This window comes from Micrasema longulum, unplaced genomic scaffold (assembly GCF_059751315.1).
Source record: "Micrasema longulum isolate JH-2025_06_02 unplaced genomic scaffold, ASM5975131v1 h1tg003007l, whole genome shotgun sequence".
NCBI classification, from domain to species: Eukaryota; Metazoa; Arthropoda; class Insecta; order Trichoptera; family Brachycentridae; genus Micrasema; species Micrasema longulum.
The window spans coordinates 8,764-36,201 of record NW_028280116.1 but is presented as its reverse complement, the minus strand read 5'-3'; the positions used below and the strand labels follow the sequence as shown (position 1 = coordinate 36,201).

Here is a 27,438-nt window from a genome sequence, read left to right as displayed (position 1 = left end):
AAATACATGGGTTAAATTTTTTATCATATTTATTTACGCTTGATATTTTATTATGAAGTAAATCTTACTGAAGAAATACATCAATTATCGGCGGAATTTCCATACAATTTCTATGCCAATTTTTCCGGCTAATAAGCCCGATCATTACAACTTAGCACATTCGATACAATGCAATGATTTTCACTTTTACAGTCGTACATTGTGTTTCCTTCATCACGTCTACGTTTCGTAACCGATTGTTGACTCGCGCCTAGCAAAAAAACGACAAAATAATTTAGTAAAAAACTTCGTTTATTTGCAAAATAATTACATAAATAACAATGGAGCTGTTTCGCTCTCGAAATAATAAATACAGCCGTAATATAAATCTAGCTTAGAACGGCACATTCCAATACGCCTAGAAGAGATACTATTTACATATAAAAAAGGTTGTTTATAAGTATGAGCAAATCTTGATGGCAGAGAATACGTATATATACATATTAATAGTTAACAATCTTTGGGGTGGAGAGGATCACTTACAAAGATACAAATAATGATAATAGGATACAACAAAGCATTCTCTTTGGTTGGTTGTGGATTCGTTTACCAAACCGAGATTTGCAGAGAGATGGTACGAATCAATTTGTTAAATTATCTAATAGATTTGTCCAGTTAGTAGTAAGTATTTTGAGTTCTCGCTCGTTGATTTCCAACGCCTTGCCATGTTTTCGGGGAGAATGGAGCTGCCTGTTCTCCGCTTCCATTGTCGTAAACATCATAGCCCCTTCCGGTGTTGTACTGGTTTCCTTGGTTTCCCTGCCAGTTGCTGTTGTCCCTCTGGTCTTCGCCTCTATACTGTCCATCATCGTGGTTGTTTTGTTCTCCCGTGTATCTGCTTTGGTCTTCGACGAAGTTGGGGTGTTTCCTGGCGGCCTGAAGAGCGGCCAAGTGTTGGGCTCTCGCAGCCGCTACTTCCGGTGTTTCCTTGATGAACTTTCCGTCTTGGGTGAATTCGATTTTGGCCAGAGGCCCCCTCCATCTGGGCTCTTTCTTCTCATCGTAGCTGTCGTAGTCTTCGTTCTTGTAATCCGGTTCTTTGTACTGTTGGGGGGCTCTGAATTCTTGCCTCCTTTCGTATTCGTCAGCTCTGTTGTATTCCGGAGCTCTGTAGTCGGCGTTGTAGGGCTTCGGTGGGTTGGCTCTGATGGCGGCATCATGGGCTGCGAAGTGTGCAGCTTTGGCGTGTTGGATTTCAGGGGTGTCGATCACTCTTCCGTCGTGCGCGAGAGGAGCAGGGACAACGGGTTGCCTCGGAGCATGGTGAGAGTCATCTCTATAGTCGCCTTGGTCATATCCCCACCGCTGGGCTGACACTGCTCCGAGAACAGCGATGAAACAAACCTAAGAAAGAAAACATACATATTTACAACCTTACGAACTCTTGGTAATGCTATAAACAGCATTGCATTATTGCTACAATTAAAATTTTAGGGATTTTTTTAGAAACACAATTTTGTTTGATACGGTTTAAAATTATCTTTACAATCACTGAATTACTAATTAAATAAAGATAAAAACATAATAAGAAATTAAATATCACGAAAAACATAATGAAGGTATTTTTGAATATTTTTGTCACGGTAATTATTTGACCACGAAGTTATTTAAATGCAAACGCTTTAACACCCATCGTGACCTTAACAGAAAATCATGACAATCAAAAAAACTAGATCAATGTCCCAACGAAGAGACGCCTCAAAGCCGATAAACACGAAGGCACGTTCACAGCAGATATAGATAAATGAGTAAATAATCAAATTAATAATGATTTAAATTTGTTGCAACAGAGAGGAAAAGCATTTTTGAGAAGGGAATATGGGAGTCTAGGCATTTACAGGGCTTATGACCTGTCATTGGCTGGTTTAAGTGGCCACTTTACACACTGTGTCACATTCACCATTCTGCCTATGTTTGAACATCAGCATTTCCTCAACTCTTCCATCTGTTGACTTTTGTAAAGTAAAAGAGCTGAAACCTTTATCACGTGGGTGAGATTCATCCGGCTGAACCAAATCACCTACTAGGCAACGCCTGAAAACAATTGTCTAATTTTGTATACTTCTTCTTTTATCAGGTAGTTAATTCAACAATGTTTTGAGTACGTCCAAATGCTTGCAGGCTGGCTGGATTCTCTCCCTATGGAGTTGATCATGTTTAAATTTGTTGCAAAAGAGAGGAAAAACATTTTTGAGAAGGGGGTATGGAAGTCTAGGCATTTACAGGGCTTATGACCTGTCAATGGCTACACACTGTGTAACATTTACAATTCTGCCTATTTTTGAACATCCGCATTTCTTCAACTCTTCCATCTGTTGCAAGCATTTGGACACACTCAAAACATCGTTAAATTAATAATGATTTATCTGGAGTTGCGGGCCCGGGGTAGTGTTTTGAAATCGGAATAAGAGGTTTGAAATTCGCGTCTTTTTTTTCACTAAAGGTGCTCCTCGACCTTATTTTGATTTTAAGCACCGGTTGAAAGTGACGGAAAAATTGAAATATTTGACATACATTTCTAAATGATTACAATAATGCAGTTCACTCGAAATCAATAGTTTGTTCACGATTTCTTACCAATCGATTCATTGTATAAATTCTTTGGCGATACTCCCGAAGCCGAAACAACGCTCGATCCGGTACAAATTGTTGTGTGCCTACCTAGTCTGACACCCGCACCATTTATAGAACCCCACTTAATGTGTTCTGTTTGTAAGAATCGGCCTCCCCCCTAAATTCTTTGTACCAGTGACCCTTCGGTGGAAATTTAATAGACCGATACACCAAACAAATTCCAATACAAGTTGGGTAACTGTTTGAAAAACAAGTATAGGCTTCTTTCGTTCTGTGCACCGGGAAGTGGATATTATAATATAATATGTACATACGATTCGGCGAACAATGTCATTTCGCCAGATAATCGAATGAGTAGAAAGCCAATAAATAATGCTTAGAGCGATAACAACAGTAATAATAAAAAAATAATAATTACTAGAATATTATCAACATAGAATTAAGAATAGTCCAGAAAGAGCGTAGAATCATATTTGAATACATCGGACTGTGTTCAAAAATTTATTTATTCATTTTGAAGAAACAAACAGTCGACAATGATATAATATCATTTTTTTTAAAATACGGTTTAAAGACAGACCAGCAAAGTTTCTAAATAAAAATCATGCATATTATTAAATTGTGTTACAACAAAAGGATGTGTTTATGTGTCTTTGTAAGTGTAGATGTGTATTTATGTGTATTAGTGTGGGAATAAGTGTTCAGGAGGGTGCATCATTAAATAGTTAGTGGGATCGTATCGCAGCCAGAAAAAATAAGTCTAAATTTATTTTTAAATAAATTATGGGGTATGCAAAATATATCAATAGATTAAAAAAAACATTATAGTTAGAGCAAAAACAATAGAGGAAAGAGTGTTGTGCATAGTCAGTGCTACAGACTGGCAGATGGAATAAATACTTATTTCTTGTCACGCGAAAAGGGATATTTAGATTAATTTTGGAGAGTAGGTTAAAAGAGTCTACTTTATTATTTAATAATTTATGTAAATAGCATAATTCAGATACAGTGCGTCTATTTTCAAGGGTAAAATAGACGCACTGTTCCCAATTCCCCTACTATGCCTTACATTTACCGCGCGCATTCGTGACGTCGCCGCGTAATGTTGCATGATGGGAAAAAAAATAATCATAAAACAAATGTAAGGTAAAAAAAAGCCATCTGTTAACTTCTCTAAAATTGTATTGTGCTCGCGGAAATATTGATTGAAACAACAGAGTAGATAAGTAAGTAAAGGGTCATTTAATAAAAAAAAAATGAATTAATGAATTTTTAACTTAAAATATGCATAAAATTTAATTTAGCATAAAACTGATATTTTTATATCATGTTAAATAATATTTGATGTTTTGAAGATAAAGTTATTTAAATGTCCCCCACGGCGTTGTTTAATCCGATGTCTAATTTTCATTAGTTTTTTTATTTGATGAGCAAAGCAGGGTAAAAAAAATACTACCCTGGCAACACTAACGAAATGTTCATTTTGTTTCTTCGACAATCTGACAGATGGAAAAATAATTCAATTTTTAAGAAATGCATTTGCTACTTAAACATTCGTTTGCAAATTACACATGAAATGTGATACCATCCTATTTCTTTAAGATTCTAGCAGTATTTCTACAATTTAAAAGGACACAACACGGCATAGTTGAATTCAAATCAGGATTTGCGTACTGAGCGACGTCTAAAAAATAACCAATGGTCAAAACGTAAACCTACTCATTTATGAGTAGTTTAGTCACCTTCTGTTTGATGTGCGTATGCGGTTTCTGGACTATTCTTAATTCTATGATTATTAATAATTATTCCTCACAATATTTTCAATCTCAAACAAACATTTATTTTAACAATAAAATATTTTTTTAAATGATTTTTTATTGAGATAACAAATAAAATTACAATATTACAACTAAAGACAATTTGTACATAAATTAAATACATATATTTACAGTAACGTTTCCCATTACGTAAAAGAAATAAACAATTCTTGTGTACATAATGAGGAGTGACGTCTTGCAATAGCTTATTTTATGTTTAATTATTAATATTTTTAGGATAACATATATAATTTACAAACAAATATTATAATCGGTGTTTTTAATCATAAAGAAGAATAATAATTGGAACTTTTCACTTCTATCTTAAATTTATTGTATTCCTGACTGTACTTTTAATTATCTTTGTTCATTTCATTAAAAAAAAATATTCCTCTGTAAGTTTAATGATGTTTGCTGTAGTTGTTTTTTAGTTGGGAATAAATATATTACCACTTGTTTTAGGTCGCGTTCTTACGTTTTGCGACCTAGAAACACTAAATAAGATTAAATAAAACAACTTTGTTTTTAACCACTAATTAAAAAAAAAAAATCCGCCGACCGGTTTCAAAGCATACAAGCTTTTTCGTCAAGGTTTACGTAACTAATGAATTCTTTCCCATTTATTTTTTTTCATGTTTACTAAATACTATACGTGGAGCCAATAAACCAAGTCCTTTTTCCCTAAAAGGGTGGTAATTTGATATAAATATTTTCGAAGCTAGACAGGAGTGGACTTAAAGAAATATGGTGTATTTAGTTATTAATTATTTGTTTCTTATAACGAATCACTTTTTTAATGTCTAAGATGTCTAATTTTAATGTTTTATTTTCAATATGAAGTACTTTTAATCCATTGTCAATATTGAAGTTACGATCAGATGGTTTGCGAATTCAGAAAAAATATTATTATTTAAGCACCTTAAGTGTTATTTTACTCTAATATTAAAGTTTATTTTAGTTTTTCCAGTGTAGATTGAATCGCAATCATTACAATTTAATTGGTGTATTCCAGATTTATTATATTTATGGACTTTGTCTTTGTGATTTTTTAACAATGTTCCCATATTATTAGTTGTGTAGAATGTAAAATAGTTGCATATAATAATAAAAAGAAAAAAATAATTAGTAACCAAATAAATAATATTTATTTTAGTCCACTCCTGTCTAGCTTCGAAAATATTCATATCAAATTGCCACTCTTTTCGGGAAAAAAAGACTTGATTTATTGATTTTAGGTATAGTGTTTAGTAAACATGAAAAAACTAAAATAGGAATGAATTCATTAGTTACTAAAATGTTGTCGAAGAAATTTGTTTGCTCTGAAACCGGCGGTGGAAAAAAAATATATTGGTAAAGTGGTTTTATTAATTTCATTATAATAAATAACCACAGTGTCAGTGCTTTAAATCTATAATTTATATTTATTTAACACGTAGTATTTAAAATTACTCTTTGCTTTACCGAAAGCATAAATCTTTGTATATCTGACACATCTCAATATCGTCCTCATTCCCCTAATTCTGAGCTTTCTGCATGATATTATGTTGATTTTCAGTGCTTAGAAGGAAAATACTAGAACAATCATTGAAATGCGGCAAAATCAATTGCCTTAAAAATTAATTTAATGCATTTAAAGCGAGATCAGGTGCAGTGGGCCGTCATGCGTCAGTTGCAAGATCGATAAATCTTAATACCCATGTCTTGCTACTGACAGCACGCTAAAATGCAATTTAATTAGCATGAGATTGACGTCTTCTGGATAAAGAGAAAAGAAGATTAACCAGAGCTGGCCAAGGGAGCTTTGAAATTATTAATGCCACTCAAGACATCCTACCTATGTGAATTAAAGTTGATTATTTGCGTCTCGAAAATAGAACCACGATTTATTTCACCTACATACTAGGCATTGCCTGAAAATGTTATTTTTTCAATTTCTATACTTCTTCATGGACCAGGTGAATTTATCAACAATATTTTGAGTTTGTTCAAATTTTTGTAGACAAGGACTGGATTCAACTCCCTGGGTAGCTGTTAATATTACCATATTACAACAAAGATGAAGAACATTTCAGAGAAGGTAATATAGAAGTCTAGTCATCCACAGGCCTTATGAATTGTCATTGACTGGTTTAAGTGACCACTTTACACAATGTGTAACATTCACCATTTTGCCTATCCCATGTGTGGAAATTTGTATTTTTTCAATTCTTCGAACTTGAAGTAAAATATTTTAACTGTTTTATTTATTTTAAATGGTTATTGAGGCATAATTATTTCTCGTGGAATTAAATTTAAAAAACCACAAAGTTTATGTAATTTAAAATGCTTCAATATATTTTCAAAAACAAACATTTAAGAATTTTTCCATCAAATTAATTATCTTTAAATCATTTGATTTTTTTAAACTTTAATACTAAGTCTTTATAGGAGAATCAATTTACCTACCAAAGTTTGGTGTAAATTTTAAGAGACGTAATCTGCCGGTCGAAAAGTAATTATGGCGGCCTCCGTGGTGTAGTGGTCAAGACGTTTGACTCACGCACGGAAGGTTCCGGGTTCAATTTTCGGTGAGAACACAACAATTTTAAAAACAAAGTGATTTTTCTCAAGCCTGGTTGTTCTGTAATGTAATACACCACTGTAATTGGGCCTCCTGGCCTGTTGTCGTGCAAAAAAAAATAAAATATATATTTCATTCACGTAAAACTTTAAGTCGGCCTCGTGGTGTAATGATCAGCGCGTTAGCCTGCCATGCAAGAGGTTTCGGGTTCGATTTCCGACATGGTTAATATGAAATATTTATTTAAAAGGGTGTTTTCACACTAGAATATTTCATAGTCCCTGGACTGGTAACTGAAGCCTAAGACTGATCATCTTACCTTCTTGTAACAAAAATGACCAAGATACGCTGTGATTGGCATACCAATGCAGTGCCATGAAAACTTTAAGTAATATATTATTTTAATCAAAAACATATTTAAATATTTTTTTTTTATGTTGGCAATTTTGACTGACAGCGTTTTAAAATGGCTAAATCATAAAATTTCCTTATTTTTAATGAGACTACAGCCTTTAACTTTAGCTGTCAGTCCCTGAATAACTTTGAATTTTTGGTACATTTCATAGTCCTTAGATTATGAATAAAATTGTTAATAATTTCAACGTTGCAGAGAATCAAACCGGAGACGAGCAGTGGACGTTGACATTTTTAACATTGAACATTTCGCCATAAGACATCCAAGGATTATCTTTATTTCAACAAGATTGGCTAATTCCACTACTTTTTGCAAGAAATTCAAGTTGGCGAAACCATTATATGACCTTGTTTGCAAAATTGACACAATTTTGACCCAATACATTAAAAATATTTTTATTGGCTTATTTAATACCGTACGATGAGATGCATCAGATAATTTTTAAATTTATTTTTTTTTAAACTTAAATTTCAATGACAAACCCTTACGGGTTTCATAAATTGAACAAAATATTTTTACTTTTAAAATTCACATTCTACTGTTAGTAATAATATTTTTAACATCTTTTGTAAATGTTGTTTGAGTCTTTTGTTTAGTTTTGTCTGGTAGTTTATTGTATAATTTCAGTCCATGGTTTATCAGTCTCGATTGTCCTTCTCTCGTTTTAAAAGGTTCAATATGATATTTTTCTGATATTCTCGTATTGTGTTCATGTTTACTACAGTTTTTATCAAGTTTTAATTCTTCGTCTACAATTACACCAGTGGATAATTTATGAATAAGCTTTAAGGATTCTAGTTTGAAGAGTATATTTATGTATATACATAAGACTCATGCTGAAATTTATTTGTCAATTTTTAGAAAAAAAATGGTTAGAACGATAAAACGAATCGGACCATAAAACGCTCCCCGATTTCGGCTGAATTTTCAGAGTAAAAAATTGCGTCTTATAGTCAGAAAAATACGGTAACTAACAGATGATATTTACATGTTACACGATTAACAATATTTTAAGTTTTTTCTGTATCCAGCCGGATGAAATACAACCAGAACCCTTGACGAGTGTGTTTGACTCGACAGCTGCTCTCAGATAAAATTCTGAATAAGGAAATCGAGTGGAGATAAGTCCGCTTTCCATTCTTGAGGTCTTGGCTTCGATTCGTTAAAGGGTGGACGTGATATTTTTCTTATTTTTTGTTTTGTACACCATTTTGTGAAAAAGACTTAAATTTTATTGCTATGGTATTTGTTACAATCAATATAGTGTAAAGTTTCAGCAAATTAAGTTCTGTAAAATTTCCATTGAAAATAAACGTAAAAATGGCATTTTTCAATAAAAAAATAATAATTGGTTTCATATTTTCGTTTACAATAAACCTTATGGTACTTTATTTATTTATTTATTTATTTATTTATTTATTTATTTATTTATTTATTTATTAACGGACATTGTCCATGTGTACAATTTATAAGGTTTAAATATTACAATAAAAGAATAGTTTAAAACATTTTTAAAAAAAGAAAGAAGCATTGACAAACATAAGGGACATCGAGACAAGATCTGGACTATTTATTTAGTGCTCGTTTAAATCGTTGTAAACTTAAACCAAAAAAGTCCGGATCTTGTCTTAGGTAAGGTACATTTGTATTTGAACAATACACGGACTCTTAACTTACACTATCGAGAAGGGATGGATTCAGACTGACCAATTTTTGCAGACTGGTAAGAGGCATTATCGAGAACTCAGCCATTTTAGAGATCATCAATTTTGATGTTCCTGATGGTTATTTCCTACAGCGTCGGCACAAACTGTTTAACCTCCCGGCTTCCAGAACCAACCTGCCTCCGGCCATGCTGATTGGAAGAGAATATTTTTCAGTCTACGCTCACTTAGAAGGTCGCAAAAATTTTTACCCTAAATACTAAATGCACTCTGGTACAAGCATTTCTACTACCCATTCTAGATTACGCTGATGATACATTATAGACATATTGTCATCACCTTCGGGTTATTCTCTGCATATGAGATTAGAATGTACTTTCCTCACCTTAAGTTTTGTCTCTGCATACGAGTAATAAGCCAACCGTACATCCCAACTATCCAACTATCTTAATATTAAAATTGTTCCTTTATTCTTCTTCTTTCCTTCCCTCTCCTCTCTTCATAGTATAGTGTTAATTTTTTTATTTATATTCTTTTAATCTTTGTTTTTAATTTTTGTATAAAATTGTAAGATTAAATATGTCCATGTATTCATAATTTTCTCAAACTGAACGGTTTGGGTAGGTAGGAAGAAATTGCCTTAAGGCAATATGCCCGCTCTTATATATTTAGTTGGATAATTTATATAGCGCCATTTTTGTAAAAATCACCTCAAGGGCGCCGTACAATGAATAAATATCCCAGTGCGTCTTGCAGCTACAGAGCGCATGGACGGTTGGGATTCTAGTTCCTCGTTTTCAATTCAGATCAATAAAAAATTAAAGCAGATAGGAGCTAGATTACGGGACGTCTTGCAGCTACAGAGCGCATATACAGTTAGAAATTTAGCCCCCACTTACACATTTTAAAAATTGACAAATTAATTTAGTGTATATTAATGATATTTAAAAAAATAAAATAATATGAGTAATAAAAAGGAGTAAGACTACAACACGTTTTGCAGCTACGAAGCGCATAGACGATTGGAATTCTAGACTCCAATTACAAAATTTAGGTATTTTAAAGTTGATATATGAAAGCTAGATAACCAATCATCGTGCAGCTACAAAGCGCATGGACGAGTGGAATCCTAGCAAAGTTAAAATGATATCAGAATAGAGTAATTAAGACTGAAAAGAGAAGAAATGTACAGCATTCAATTTGAAGGATATTATTTGACACTAACTATTTTTACACTTAAGACTCTTCTCTCTTAAGATACCTATTGTATATGTACATATATAAAGTGTCAAATAAAATAAATAAATAATTCGTACCGCCTCCGACTGATGACATAAATTTGTCACCGGAGTCTTATTTTTCTTCTTTTCCACATCCGCTCCTAAGTGGAGCATGTGGACATCACCAGTTGCCTCCAAGATACCTATCGCCAGCCAGTATTTTCGCCTCCTCTCACGTCAATCCAGCGTCCCCTAGTTCCGCCGAATAAAGTCGAAAGATCGTCATCGACGGTCTTCCAGGACGGCGCGGCGTGAGCCCGCAGGTTCAAAGAAGAGGCAACTTGGGTTTAGGTACTCCCGAGGCATGCGCAGCACGTGTCCAGGCCAGGTTCACTGGATTAGTTGAATAATAATAATATTGTAAACATTTAAATATTTTTGAAATATGTCACATAGAATTTATTGCATGCAAATGCTGAAACACAATAATATTTCCACTGTAACGCTTGACCGATCGCGTCGATAAAAATAACGAATAAGTTATAAAATATGTTTCGCCATACGAATTTCCCTACTTTTCGATGCGTACTTCCTGCACATTTGCAGGTAATATTTCGGTAATTGACATGTTGAAAATTTAGAGCAATCTGTCTATTAAATTTGGGTTAGATTATGGCGAAGAAATGTTGACATTGTCTGTGGCCTTTCGAATTTCAAAGCGTGATTTATGCTAAATTTTATTTATTTTTTTATATACTTATTTATTTATTAATGAAATCATACAGTCTTTATAAATTTTCATATTTCATTTTATATATATTTGTATAATATAATGTATTTTATAAAGAGTGTCTACTGCATACAGTTCATAAACTTTAAATATTTCAAATAGACTTTCCGGATTGAATGTTGAGGGTTTCTTAAGAATTACTTTAATAATTAATCTTTGTACCATTTTAAGTGGGTTTAATATACTGCCGTATGAAATACCCCCCTACAATACCATATTAGAGTACAATTGAGTAATAAGCTATTTTAAAATTATTGATTTTTAAAATATTCCTTAATCTAATAAATATGTAAATATTAACATTTTTTAATTCGTTTAACTAGTTCACTAATATGGTCTTTCCATTTTAAGTTTTGGTCTATGTATACACCGAGATATTTAATTTTATCTGTTGTCTTAAGTACTGAACATATAAGATCGCAGTTAGTTTTGTTGCAATTGCTTTGGTGAATAATTAATTTTACTACTGAATCTAAATTTGTTTTGTTAATAAAAAATGGGATTTCTTAGATTTTTTTCTAGCAACTGGCGCGAATTGAACCCGCGACGCTAGTTTCACAGTAAGCTGTCTTACCAACTGCGCCATGCGCCTGCCTTTTTTCAGAAGGTGATTATTACAGTTTTTTGTGTAAAAGCGGCCTGGCTGTTATTGGCGGAACTTAGAATTGGGCATACTGCACCCGATAACATCAATATCACATTTTTTCAAAATTGTGAACTTGCTGCTTTATTAATTATGCCTTTTTTTTGTTATTTTATTCCTATTTTTGTACCACTACTGGTACTATATTGCCATAGTAATACACTTTTGTAAATTGAGTGATCCCACACGACGTAAGACTCATCATCCAGCCTATGTTTAAACATCCACATTTCCTCTGCTCTTTCATCTGTTGACTTGAGGGAAGGAAAATAGTTAAAATCCTTCACTGTAATGCAAGAAAACTAGAAAAAAGTGAGTTTTGACCATGTGTATTTGATTTATTGATTTATTTATTTGTTCATTCAAAATTACAAAATTAAATATTTATGAAATTATTAAGGCTTTTTAGGCTATGCCCGTGCCAAGCCACAATAAATAACAATAAAAATACTAAGTAAAATTAATTAGATCAAATTATAATGACATAGAATAACAATCTAGGAAAAAAAGGTAAATGTAATAAATAATCAAATTCCAAAGAATATAATGCAAAAAAGATAATCAGAAATAATTTTTAAAATATAAATTAGACAAATTAAGAATCACACATAATCAAATATACAAAATAGTGGTATCATTAAAATCAACAAAATAATAGTAAAATATAGGAGTATTAAAAAAAACAAAATAAGAGTATCATTTAAATCAACAGAAAAAGAATATTTATATAAAAGCACAATTGAAATGATAATTGAGATATGTTTTCTAGAAACTTTTTCTTTACTATAGTTAGAAATATAGGAAATAGGAGCAATAAATTATATGCCAAATAATAGTTCGTATTAAATTAAATTATACAAAAATACACAATGAAAAAAACATAAAAATTATCAATACATATAAAAAGCTTATAAAAGTAAAAAGTATGGAAGGAAAGCAGATTTGTAAATTTTTGCTAATCTCGAACTTTAAAAAAATTGACAACCTCGTCCCTATCACAAATTGACGATACTGCAATGAGGGGTAAAATGAAAGCCTTAAAAGTTTTTCTTTTGTGGTTCGATTGTAAAGTAAAATTGAATTTTTGCTAATTCAGTATTTGTAAAATTGAGTAAATGCGCGCAACTGAAAAAAAAACACAAGTCTTCATGAACAGTTTGAAAAGATACGCGCTTTTATTGTTCATCTTAATTATTTAAGGGGTAAAATTCAGTATTAGTCTACAAAGTAATGGATCTACATAAAATTTTGATGATGTTTAGAGACAGGTTTGTCTCATAAACTTGTCTTAGCTTGATAAACAGATATAAAAACAATCATTTATATTTCTCTCCGGTTTCAATCCTCAAAAATGTATTGATATGCAGCAAAGCTCTACATCTTCTCTGCCGGCATATCTTCGCTTATGCATTGAAATGTTTAAAATAATTTTTTTATGTGTTCTTATTTTATTTCATTGGAAAGCCAATAGACATTTATAAATTTATATAAATTTTAAATATCAATGTATATGTTCCATACCAAATAGAACTTAATATTCTGTTGATATTGTATTTTATAACATTATGTACCTAGCTGCTCTAAGCATTTAACTGCATTTCTTTAGCTTATTAAAAAAAATAAAAAGATCATTATTTTTTTTAAAACCAACTAAACTTTTTTAACACAGTTCTGTATTTTATTACTTTATATTGTATTTAAAAAAAAATGTTGTTAATACACTCATCTTTTAATTTTAATTTTTACACCAACTATACTTCTTAACCCTGTTTCTATCTTTTATTTCTTTATTTTGTATTTTTTTTTAAATTTATGTTGTTTATATACTCATCTTATTTTTTTATACCAACTTGACTTCATAACACTGTTCTATCTTTTGTTGCTTTATATTGTATTTTTTAAATTTTATGTTGTTTATATACTCATATTTTATATTACTGTCATGTATGTAAAAGCCTTGTGGGCGTGAAAAATTAATAAAATAAAATAAAAATATTATAAATACAAATCATAAAGTCCAATTAAAGGCTTCCACATAATATTGTTATTGAAAATTTTGTCACATAAAAATTATACATATCATAAAATAACTAATCATATAAAACTTTTAATGTTACTAAAAATGTAAATGTAAATGTCATACACATTATTAAAAATATATCTACTTTTGAATATTGGTCACAAAGTTGCACATTATAATATTATACTAGCTGATCCGACAGACGTTGTCCTGTCCAAACGTTGGCTTGTTTGGAAAAAGAGTTTTGATTGATAAGTAGATACCTAGATACTTGTTTGTAATTAAATTCCAAAATTAAAAACTGTTGATATTCAAATACTGATTTTCAATAGGTACCCAGGTACTTGCTTATGGTTGAATTTCAAAACATAAAATAAATATTATTCCAAATATGGCATTCTATTTGCAAACGTCAAACTCCGGTCTTTTCACCAACAGAGGGGTGTACTTATGTAGGAATACGATTTAAAAAAATGTATTGAATTTAATATTATTTTAGTACTACTTAAAATCTAGTTAAATGAAATAAATGGGTAGAAATTATAAGGAATTTAAGGTAAGATTCTGATTGTGATCCACAAAAAACAAATGCTGTTTGTAAACATTTAAAAACGAATTTTTTTTACAAACAAAAAAACAACATCTTTCCATTTTTTTGTAAATGCGTTCTCCTCGAATGCAACACTGAATAAAAATAGATCGATGAATAAATTATGCTCCTCACTTCTTTTTTACATATAAGATTGAAGATTTTAATATCTACAAACACGCAAAGCGCGAAGATCTATATTTCTCTGAAAACCGCACGTAAGTCGGTTAAGCCGTTTAGGAGAAGTTCAGTGACATCACACATACAGAGAAATTATATATATAAAGATAATTCAACTATAGTTGACCATACAGTGTACATTTATTATGTGCCTATATACAGAACTGTATATTACCTGCATAATATAGGCTGCAGATTTAAGGCGCAACATCATAACTTGAGTTATTTTTGGAAATTTTATTTTTAAAGAAAGTTAACGATATGTTGTTTTTGAAAAATATTGATGAAAAATAGTAGTGTCACAAAAATTTCATGCTAGTTCAAAGGATGATAGGAACTTATTTAATAAAGCATAAATAAATAAATAAATATTCGAGGAATCCTTACTACTGCCTCATGCAGCGTATCCTTGTGACGTACTATGCATCCAATCCATCTAGCATGTCTTTCGGGGATAGTCATAAGCAAGTGTCTTTAACTTAGAACCTAGTCAATAAAATACAAGATCAAATTAAAATCTGTGTTGGTTTATCGATATTCCTTTATTTAATAAAGCATTCGTTAATAATATACAATACAATAATAACATAAATATTTTACAGTAAAAAGACAAACACTTAAAATAATACAATTCAAAGAAACAGAGTAATCAAAACAAAGGTATAATGGAAGCAAAAATAAAAACATAATTACACATACTATAAATAAAGTGTGACATAATGTATGATACATATATAAATATGTAATGAGATCTTCGTGAAGTGCAAAAAAATACATATACAGATAAGATATAAAGCTTTAAAACATGCAAAAAGATGATAGAGCAAGGCACAAAGTATGCGTTTTTGTTCAGGTACAATTTGCTGTGAAATCGCGTCTCTATTTTCAAGTTGGCCGTACTAGCGGGCCGAAGAATTGACTATGTTTAGTACCAGTTCTGGTGCAACTTGACACATGCAAACGCAAGTTTAATATGAACACATAGCTAGTGATACTGCCAACGTAGCAAGTAAAAGTTTTAAAAAGTACCAAGATTACAAAAATAAGATCAAAGTTGACTGATTGACGAGGCTAAAGCCAAGGCTCTTGGCCTCAGGGGCAAATCGTATGGGTGAAAAAGATACGAGATACCAAAGCCACACGAAAAGTAAAATAAGTCAATCTTATTTTAGTCCTGATGGCTACAAATAGAACTGTTGAAGGTTTGAAGATTGATGGTAAGTATGAGACTGAAGAAAATATATTCGCTGTACTCCATAAGTGTTTGTCTGAATACTGATTAGCTATACAACGAGTGTGAACTAATATAAACTACTCATAATCAGTCATGTGCATTTGTCACTTGTGGTCGGGAGATATTCCATTTCGTTTTTGCTTTGATCGATTACCATGAGCTGTGGGGATAGGCGTGTCCGTACGATTTGTGAGAAGCTGCGGCGACTGCAGCCAAGTGTGCTGCTTTTGCGTGGGCCACTTCTGGAGTGTCTTTAAGGTTTTTTCCATCTTCTGTTAGCTCGATGTGCGCTGGTGGTCCGGAGTATTTGGGTGACCAAGAATCGTGGGCTGGAGCCCAAGAATGAGACCATGCTTTAGGGGCTGGGGCCCATTCTTTAGGTGCTGGGGCCCATTCTTTGGGTTCTGGAGCCCAAGCGTCATGAGCTGGCGCCCAATGTTCATCAGCCCAGGGTTTATCTGCTGGGGCTTCTGCTTTGGCTTTCGCAAGTGCTGCGAGATGTTCGGCTTTAGCATGGGCTACTTCTGGTGTGTCTACAACTCTTCCGTCGTGTCCCAGAGGAGCGGGGGCCCATTTGTAGATAGGGGCGTAGCTGTGAGGGGTCCACGCAGCTTTGTGTCCATCGTCATATTCACCGTGGTCTTGAGACTCTGCCAGGCCCTCGCCTTTCCAGCTTCCATCGTGGAGTTCTCCCCAACCACTTGCGGAGACCACCACACCCATGCAGACGAAACTCACGAGATACTGGAGGAAAACAAATAAATCAGTTTAAATAATTTTTAAAACAATTTCTGGGCACCTAGATAAATTAAATAAATAGAAAAATGTTTTTAGTGTGTCCAAATGTTTGTAAATAAGGCTGGATTTCACTCCCTAGGAAGTAAACATTAAAATTAATTCTAACACAGAAGAAAAACCTTTTTAATAACCTTAATAATATCTCTCTAATATCACGTGAAAGAGGACGCGGGTTAAAACTAGTTTTCTGAAAAAAAAAACTTTTATAGGATTCTTACAGTCAAAATATAAATATTTTTTCATTGAAATATTAAATATTTAGATGTTGATAAATTATTGTGCATCCTACATCGTTATTTGCACCTCCGATAAAAAGCCTTCAACTGTTATGGAGAAAGCCTCCACGCTTTTTTGACATATAAAAATAAAAATATAAACCTCTTAGGCCCCGATAAAGTTTTTAATTTTATCAGACCCATTGATTATACTGTTGTATCCGGTTCCGTTATAAAAACCCGCCTTATATTCAAATCAACCAAACACATAGCGTCTATTGTTGTCACAGATAATAGAAATGCTTTAGAAAATGAAAACTAACCATGGAACTACATAATCGTTTGTTGTAGAGGTTTTGAAAGTCTTAGTGCTCCAAAAATGGCGCTATATAAATAATTATTATTCTTAGTGTTCGTTGTTTTTTTGGCGTTCTTATAATTAATTTTTATTATTCCCTCCTCGCACCTATGGTGTATAAGGCATTGCATTAGTACACAAACTGCAGCGTATCTCGATATTTTTTGTTACATGAAGGTAAGATGATCAGTGTCACGCTTCAAGTATCAGTCATGGGACATGAAATGTTCTAGTGTAAATTACGTATGTAAATTAATATTTTATGTCAACCACGTCGCTAATCAAACTCGAGACCTCTCGCGTGGTAAGCCAACGCGCCGACCATTTGACCACGAAGCGGACTTAAAGCAATGTTCATTTGTGTGTCCTCTATAGACTAATAACTACTAAGCCGATTCAAATGCAGATTTTTGGGAAATTATGTTTATAGCTCTTAAAATCTTCAATTTGATGTATAGAAAAAAAATTGGGAGCGTAATTGTTTTATTCATCGACCTACTAGAGCTTTATTAGACGAAAAATATATTTAAAAAAAAATTAAGGCTGTTTTTTTCTTATATAAAAAAGTTTGTAATTGAATTTTTACAAACAATAATCATTTTTTATGGATTCCAAACAAATTCCTTTCTCAATTAATAATTTTTATCCATTTATTACTTTTTACTGGATTTTTAGTAATGCTAAAATAATATGAACTGACATTTAATACATTTTTGAAAATCGTATTCTTAAATAAAGTGCACCCTTGTTGGTGAATAGTGCGGAGTTTGACATTTAGAAAAAAAAACTAAATTTAAATATTTAGTATTTTAGGATATGGAATTCAATCATGAATAAGTACCCAGATATCTAGTACCTACTTATTAACGTAAATATACATCATCATCATCATCTTTTTTTTTCGAAATTCCCTGCCCCAGCATATCCTTGCAATTTATGTAATCCGAAACACAAAAAAATAATGTAAATGTACGTATTAAATTTTAACTAAACACAATAATTGATATCAAATTTCCGATTGTGTTCATTTGATCTATGAGGGTATTAAAAGCAAACTTAGGATTCTCCATTAAAGGAGTTATTGAGATATTTACGAAAAAGGTTGGAAAAATAATTGTGAGATTTCTAATTATGGTACACTAACTCAATGGAGAATGGTAAGTTTGCGGTGTCATGTAGTATAATTGAAAGTTGTTTTTGTAAGATTTAGAGACGGTTTTGAATTACGCTATTTTTTAGGTAGGTAGGTTTTTATGTATAGATTATTTTGGCATCAATGACTAATTTTCCGTTTTTGGTGGAGATTTCTAAGTGTGCTTTTAATACATTCATATATTTCAAATAAAATCATTTCCTACTAAAGTATAAACAAACCTTGCGTATAAACATATATTTTATGCATATTTCAATACAAATACGGTTACCTGCAATTTGCCAAGGAGTTATTGAGATATTTGCAAAAAACGTTGAAAAAAATATTGTGAGATTTCTAATTATGCTTCACCAACTCAATGGAGAATGCTAACTTTGTGGTGTCAAATTTTATAATTGAAATCGGTTTTAGCAAGATTTAAAGACGGTTTTGAGTTACGCTATTATGTAGGTAGGTAGATTTTTATGTGTAGTTTATTTTGGCATCAATAACTAATTTTCCGTTTTTGGCGGAGATCTCGAATTTTGCGTTTTATACCCTCATATATGAGTATATACTAAAATCTAGCAATAGCAAAGCATTAAACGATAAGAACTTGTTAAGTTAAAATAATATAAACAGCTGGTATTATCGACCGATTACGTCACGGCGATCAATCGAAAACATTATGGCTGTATAACTTCGATCGAATTCCAAGATACTCAGAAGGTAATGTTTAAAAGCAAGTTTCTGCAAAATGTCCCCGCTATTTCTAGATCTGACGAGCATGGTACCGCTTTCTCCAGCTAGATGGCGTTATTACAGGAACAAATAAAAAGTTATACAATGCTATTTGATAACAAGTAACGGTAGATTATAATATATTGTGAATTGATCAAGAGTCGCCTAGAGCAGGGATGGCCAATGAGGAAGTTCAGCGCTACGAGAAATTATAACAAAAAATAATAATATCATGTTTTTTTATTACATTTTTAAAGTAATTAAGGTCTATGAAATACAGATGAGTAAAAAAAAATGTTATTTTGAATTCCCACAAAAAAGGTCATTGCATTGGCCATACCTCTAGTACGTCACAATTTATGATAATTTTGAACTTTGTTGCCAACTTTTTTTATTTCTTTTATGGGTTATCGTCACGAATCTTGACGTCACAATTATCAATGCCAAACATGTCGCGTTTTTCTAATGACATAATTTTTATAATTTCTTTTTTAAAGTTATATATCAAAACATTTCTTTACAGTATCCATATTGATTTTTAAAATACCATGAATTATTCTAAATTAATTTTATATATTTTGATCAGTTTTCGTTGTATGTGATATTTCCATATTAGCACAAAATAAAATAATATACTCGTACAATATACACATTAGAAAAAAGTAAAAAAATAGATGAATATCTATTGTCCTTTATGGTACAGTGCAATGTGCTATGTAGAAATATTTTCCAATGTTTGTTAACAATTTTTTGCACCTATCTATGTAGGTAAACCCGTACCAAGATAGATTCAAGTTGTATGTGTATGGTGTGGTACGGTAAGGTATTGGATATAAAAAAAATAAATCTTAAAAAAATATAAAATTTTGAAAAAATATTTTTTTTCTTACACGAAGTAAAAAAAAAGAGTATTGAACTGTATGGAGTTTTCCTAAAACGTATAAAAAAATCGTCATCATCATTCCTTTTTCGCACCTAATGGTGCACAGGGCACTGCATTGGTACACCAATCGCAGATTATCTTGATCATTTTTGTTACATGAAGGTAAGATGATCAGTCTTACGATTCAGGTACCAGTTCAGGGACTATGAAATATTCAAGTGTGGAAACATCCTTTTTTAATAAATATTTCACATGAATCATGTCGGGAATCGAATCCGAGACCTCTTGCATGGTTGGCAAACGCGCTGACCATTACACCATAAGGCCAACTTGAAAAATGATCTACTCTGAAACGTCACGGTCATAAGCCCTGTAAATATTTTGACTTCCATTTTCCCTTCTCAAAAATATTTTCTGCCTTTTATTTAATTGTGTACTGTGTTTTAAAAAAAAACTAGACTGGTTTGACTGCGTTACTAGTTAATAATTATAATATTTGGCTGATTTATATAGCGCCATTGTTGTAAAAAATCACCTCAATTGGTGCTTTGCAATTATATAACTAAACTTACATTCTAACTGAGTTAAACCGATATATTATATTTTCTGATTTAAAATTGAGGGTATGATAAACAAACGAATTGAGATTTTAGTTGGGATCTGAACTGACTGGGACTGTCGATGATTCGTAAGTTTGAAGGCAATCGGTTCCAAGCAGAGGGGCCGGCAACGGCAAAAGCACGATCTCCGAATCTAGTGTTGGATTGAGAGCGCTGGATTTCGACAAGTTTTCCTCTGCCCGAATCAAATGCTGACCTAAGAGTAGATTTTCTTCGACATGTATTTTTCCTAGCGCGAATGTCCGATAGGTATTTCGGAGATCTAAGATCTTTCGTATTTATATTTTTGTGATATCTTCATAGTATCATAATAAGTAATAAGTTAAAGTTCCAATAGCGTACATTGAAGAACTGTTGCAAATAGGTTATGTAAAACATAACAAAAAATCAAAAAGCGCGAAAAATATACAAATTTACTCACAAAATTAACGCTTTTTATTTCATTGTGTAATTTATTTAAGACTTATTTTAACAATCTCGTTTGGTTAAACAATAAAAACGCCCAAACTTAGGCAATGACTTTTAACGTATTTAAATAAGTTTCGGCTTTAAAAAAAAAATTAAGCACTTTATATACATATACAGTTTATATTCATATGCACAAGGGCGGGTAGATTGCCTTAAAGTAATTTATTCCTACCTACCTAAACCGTTCAAATTGAGTAAATCAGTAATATATAAACATATTGTTGGTTTATTTATATTTTTTTATAGAACAAAATATTGATAAAAATACATAAGTAAAAATTGACTAAATATCTACACTATACTATGAAGAGAGGAAAGGGTAAAAAAATGTCGGTTTTGGCTAAAAATTTTGTTTTGGTCGGTCACCAAATATTGTATCTGCACCTTGAAGCTGAAAGGCTGGAAGTCACATTGTTTGCTTAATTTAGTTATGACTGTCGTTTTGTTAATATATTCAGATTCCATTTATGATACAAACATTGGAGTCTTTCGGTATACCACTTCTGAAATAGCTTGTTCTAAAACATCAGTAATAATACTTAAGCTTTCAACTAAATTCAACGGTTTGCTGGTATTAAAGCAGTGGATACCGAATAAATTCCACAATTTTTATAACAAACTACCCCTGACGCAGCGAGGGATTCTGCTCAAGATTAAGTCTTATTATCATAATCAACCAAACTTAACCATTATGTCATTTCTTTTGCCGTTAATTCAATAATTTACTTTGCTTATTTTCACATAATGTTTACTTTCAATTACTGTTTTATGGCTATTAATATCATATCATTAAACATATATTGACACGTTATTTTCATAAATATTTAATGTTTTAATCAATGATACGTAATTAATTGTTTTTGCCTAGATAAAGTCTTATTAAAACATTGTTTTTCCTTCAATATTCTACAATACTTTTTATACTCAAGTCCGGGGGGAAATTAGGGCGCGCGCCGGGAGGCTAGAACAAACCGTCCCATAGTTATTTGGTAGTCCATATTTTAAATGTTTTTTTCCGAAATATTCTTATCAAAAGCCTATAAATAATAAAAAAAAAAACAGCAATAAATTATGTTTTTACTTGGAAAGATACATTTGAAACAGTTTTACAACTTTAAACCGCTCTCCTAAACAATTTACCAAATGTGACTTCGAGCATATCAGCTTTAAGGTATTGGAGCCTTATGCTGTAAAGATGTGACATTTTGTCACCCGCTCGACAATAGTCAATTGGGTATCTCGATTGCTTTGTCATAATGCTATTCTTGAAAACCCGACAATTTAATTTCAAAGACGAATGAGAAAGTGGCAACACTAACAAATCCGTATTTATCTATGGCCTATGGCTCTCCTGTCACACGTAAACTTTAATTGTTTTTTGTCAGACTTCTTCCGTTGAATATTTTGTGTATATGGAATATTACGAAAAAATATAAGAAAATGTTTTACTGAGACACTGCAATATTTTAAATTATTATTTGCCTTTGACATAACACACATCTACATGTAATTAGTAATATTTCATAAGCATTTAATGAATTTTAAAAACATATTGTGTAAATACGAAGAGCGATAAAATAATTTTAAAATCATGTTTCTAGAAAAACTTCATTTGATTATGGAATAAAAATAAGTACAGTTGAATTTGTTGCACATTTGATGATACGTCATCATTATAATATTGATTAGTGTTGTAAAGTTAAATACAGCAAAAATACATACTCGTTATTCAAACATAAATGCCGAGCTTTTTACAAAAAGGAAGTTTGACAGCAGAAGTTACGACGTCGCATTCGATTGTCAATGTCGAGTGCTTTGGGGCACTCGAGATAAAGTCGATTGGCTTTCAATCGACTGCATTTGTATGGGTGGTTCAAGAATGCTGTTACTCGTCGAATTGCGGAAGTTGCATACGATTCTAAAGACGAATGAGACCAGCATAAGGTCCCTGATATTACACGCCAAATAAGTAAAACGGTACCTACAAATATAATTGTTATTATTATTTATTTATTTAGTTCTATGTATTACAAAGTCTAATATATATTTACAACACAATATTTACATCTATACTTATTCTAACATTATTTATCACTATTATACACTTAGTATCCTAATTTATAATATTAACTGTTTCATATGTACATTTTCATTAATTATATTCACTATTTACCACCACTGAGGTATATTTCTAGAATATGCCTCCGTGGTCTGGTCTCCATTATATGTCAATCGCATAAATCACATTGAATCAGTCCAACATCGCTTGCGTCGAAAAGAAGCGTGGATGCTTGGACTAGAGAGAGATAATTATTCTTATGCTGAAATAGAGTCAATGTTAAATATTTCTAGTCTACAAAAACGTAGAACTCATATTGACTGCATATATATGTTCGGCATACTAAATGGTATAATCGATGTTCCATCATTACTGGGACAAGTAAAATTCAATATTCCGACTCGTAGATTGAGAAACAATGAAGTACTGTTCATCGATCAGCATAGAACAAACTATGGCCTAAATTCTCCAATGACCCGCCTTTGTCGTATTGTTAACTCAAGACAGGATCTGGACTTTTTTGGTTTAAGTTTACAACGATTTAAACGAGCACTAAATAAATAGTCCAGATCTTGTCTCGATGTCCCTTATGTTTGTCAATGCTTCTTTCTTTTTTCTTTAAATGTTTTAAACTATTCTTTTATTGTAATATTTAAACCTTATAAATTGTATACATGGACAATGTCCGTTAATAAATAAATAAATTTACACTATTTACTACCTAATATTTTTCACATATATACTTTTTACATTTAATTTTAAATATATTTACATTAATTTAATTTTTTATGCTTTCTGGCATTTCTTCAAATAGTTTTATTCCCTTGTACATAAGGCAGTTCTGGGACATTGCTAAATTAATGATTATATTACTTTTACGCATTGATAAATTAATGAGAAAAAAAATGTGGATATATTTGGATTGTGATATTTTGAAGCCGTGTAAAAAGAGGTTCCAGTAAATTTGATAAGAAAGTTGCGTTTTGCTACACGTGCAATATAACTAAAAAATATATATTTAATGAGATCTGAATAGTCTTTGCCTTTTAAGATAAGGGTTTTTTTATATAGTTTCCTGTAGTTTTTTTTAGACCTAATGGACGCGATAAACCGGTTGGTCTCCGCTGGCCTGTAGCATAAAAGGCTAAATGTAGTCAGCGAGTTTACGCGTTTTTATTGATATGACAATTTAAAGAGGATATTACGACATAATGTGCCATGTAACTATTATTCAATGGAAATAAAAAAACAAGAAAGATTTTAAAGGTGATTTTTCTAAAACCATTAGAAATGTCATAAATCAAAGGAGTGCGGCATTAGTTTGAAAATGTAGAGCCAATGGACAGCGAAAAAACGGCTAAATAGATTTACGACGGAAATGTTGACGAATAAAGAAAACGAGTAAGGCCGAGAAATACATGACATGATCAAACCCGTAAGACGTTTGCTTGGAGACACTTTTCGTATATTGCTCCAAGAGTGCTCAACGTCTTAGATGAACCCATTAAGTTCTCTAAAACAATTACCATGTTTAAGATAAAGTTCCATAATTAGATTTTGTCGAAGGGAAAATACCTCTGTATAAAATAGGTGCGAAGGTTATCACGGTCACTGTGTCAACTGTGTGTTTTGTAGAAAATAGTATGTGTAAATACTAGCAATTTGTACCGTGTCGCAGTCGGCAGTAGTCACATTTCTATTCGTTTTTGTAGTATGTAGTGCTGGGAACATAGAATTGAGAATGGTCTAAAAAACCGCATACGCACATCAAACAGAAGGCGACTCAACTACTCATAAATGAGTAGGTTTACGTTTTGACCCATTAGTTTCTTTGTAGACGTCGCTCAGTACGCAAGTCCAGATTTAAATTCAACTATGCCGTGTTGTGTCCTTTTAAAGAGTAGGAAAACTGCTAGGATCTTAAAGAAACAGAATGCAATCTCATTTCATGTGTAATTAGCAAATGAATGTGTATATAACAAATGCATTTCTTAAAAATTGAATTTTCTTCCCATCTGTCAGATTGTCGAAGAAACAAAATGTAGTGAATTTTTTTACCCTACTTTGCTCATCTAATGAGAGAATTAATAAAAATTAGATCTCGGATTAAACAACTCTTTGGACATTTGACCGACATTATCTTTAAAACATCAAGTATTATTTAACATGATATAAAAATATGCGTTTTATGTAAAATAAAATTTGTTTTATATTTAAAGTTTAAAGTTCATTTATTCAATTACTCTTATCGAATGACCCTTTACTTATCTACTCTGTTGTGTCAATCAATATTTCCGCGTGCACAATAAAATTTTAGAGAATTTAACAAATGGCTTTTTTTTACCTCACATTTGGTTTATGATTTTTTTTCCATCAAGCACCATTACGTTTTGACCTCACGAATGCACGCTGCAAAAGTAGGGCATAGTGGGGGAGTTATTGGACACAGCCCGATGTATTCAAATACGATTCTACGCTCCTTCCGTACTATTCTTAATTCTATGGCTGGGAACCATGTTGAGTTTAATTTCAGCCCGTCGTCTTTGTTTATGTTATTTGGGTTTCAATTATCTCTTTTATTATACGTGTTCTGTAATTACTGAGTTTATGTAAAATTTGTGGATCGAAGGCGAAAAAATATCCGGACGTAGACGGTACTACCTGTTTCCTATATACCAATAAGTAAAACATCGTATGTTAAAAATGCTTTTTTTCGTAGGACTTTTTCAGTGTACAATACAAAATTAAAAAATATAGATTACACAAACATCGCTCTGTCAGATTTAAAATTTACACTAAAAATGCATTATGTAACTTAGTAGACATTATAATAATAAATATGGACATCTCCCTTCCCCCACTTATCCTCTCTTCAAGCATTTTTATCCTAATCCCGCCCAATTTACAATAACTTACTGTTCTTAAAAAAATATTTAAAAATCTTTGATTATTGAGAAATATTTACGAGTACAAGAAAATAACATTTTTACATGTATAAACTTATATGTATTTATTTAATATGTAATATTTTTTCTTTACTAACTTTGTATACTTTGTGGAAATCTGTTATTAGTTCTGAGTTTATACAATATATCTGTTTGTTTACTATAAATATCTATGTAGAACTATTGATTTCCCAAATAAAATAAAATAAAATAAATAAAGTACTCTTCATTTTGAGTCCAGTCCTATTACAAATGATCGGATTTTCACGCACGCGTATTACGGTTCACAAAGTTAAATTGTTTTACAAGACTCAGAGATAAAAGCATCCAACTTGTGTGATGTAAAGAAAAAACTAATCTTAAAACATATTGCATAAATATTTCAAGAGCGTATTATTGAAATTCGGACAAAATTAAAAAACATCTTGAGTTTTAGGTACATATAGACAACTTATATAGCATCATTTTCATATAAGTGAATTTATGCTATACTGAGTTTAATTAGATATTTATCCATTTGTATCTGGTATCATGCCTACTAAAAATAAGTAGATGATATTTTTTTGTCAGCATCTGTAGTGATTATATTCACCGCACGCGCCTGCATGATTTTTTGTCTATGTTTAGAGATCAAGAGTTAAAGAAGGATTATGAAGCTGAAAATTATTGTTTTTAGAACATCGATAGGGACGAGGTTGTCAATTTTTTTAAAGTTCGAGATTAGCAAAAATTTACAAATCTGCTTGACTTCCATACTTTTTACTTTTATTTGCTTTTTATATATATTGATAATTTATATGTTTTTTTGAATAATTTAATTTAGTACGTACTATTATTTGGCATATGATTTATTGCTCCTATTTCTTATATTTCTTACTATAGTATTGAGTGAGTTTCTAGAAAACATATCTCAATTATCATTTCAATTATGCTTTTATTTATATATATTCTTTTTCTGTTGATTTAAATGATACTCTTATTTTGTTTTTTTTTTAAAACTACTTTATTTTAGTATTATTTTGTTGATTTTAATGATACCACTATTTTGTATATTTGATTATGTGCGATTCTTAATTTGTATAATTTATATTTTAAAAATGATCTTTTTTGCATGGTATTCTTTGGAATTTGATTATTTATTACATTTACCTTTTTTTTTTAGATTGTTATTCTATGTCATTATAATTTGATCTAATTAATTTTACTATGTATTTTTATTGTAGCTTGACACAGGTATAGCCTTAAAAGTCTTAATATGTTCATAAATTTTTAATTTTGTAATTTTGAATGAATAAATAAATAAAAAAAAAATAAAAAAATAGATATTGTATTGTTACAAATATGCTTACCAAAGAATTCATGCTGATTGAATATTTCTTATCACGGTCGATCGGTTATTCCTATGGACGCTTCTGGTGAACTCGCTTCTGAGAAAGCCTATTCCTGAGAACACTGCTCTCTGTGAAGATTAACT

At 31.4% G+C, this 27,438-nt stretch overlaps 1 protein-coding gene across 1 annotated transcript; it reads right to left on the bottom strand.

The window, feature by feature from the left end:
- Positions 1-276: 276 nt before the first annotated feature.
- On the bottom strand, positions 277-27,438 carry LOC148271241 (uncharacterized). The gene is made up of 4 exons (XM_088241624.1): positions 27,314-27,438; positions 15,899-16,489; positions 2,617-2,700; positions 277-1,383 (listed from the first exon to the last, which is right to left on the bottom strand). The coding sequence occupies exons 1-4, from the start codon at positions 27,323-27,325 to the stop codon at positions 655-657; spliced, it is 1,416 nt and encodes a 471-aa protein (XP_088097750.1). The 5' UTR covers positions 27,326-27,438; the 3' UTR covers positions 277-654.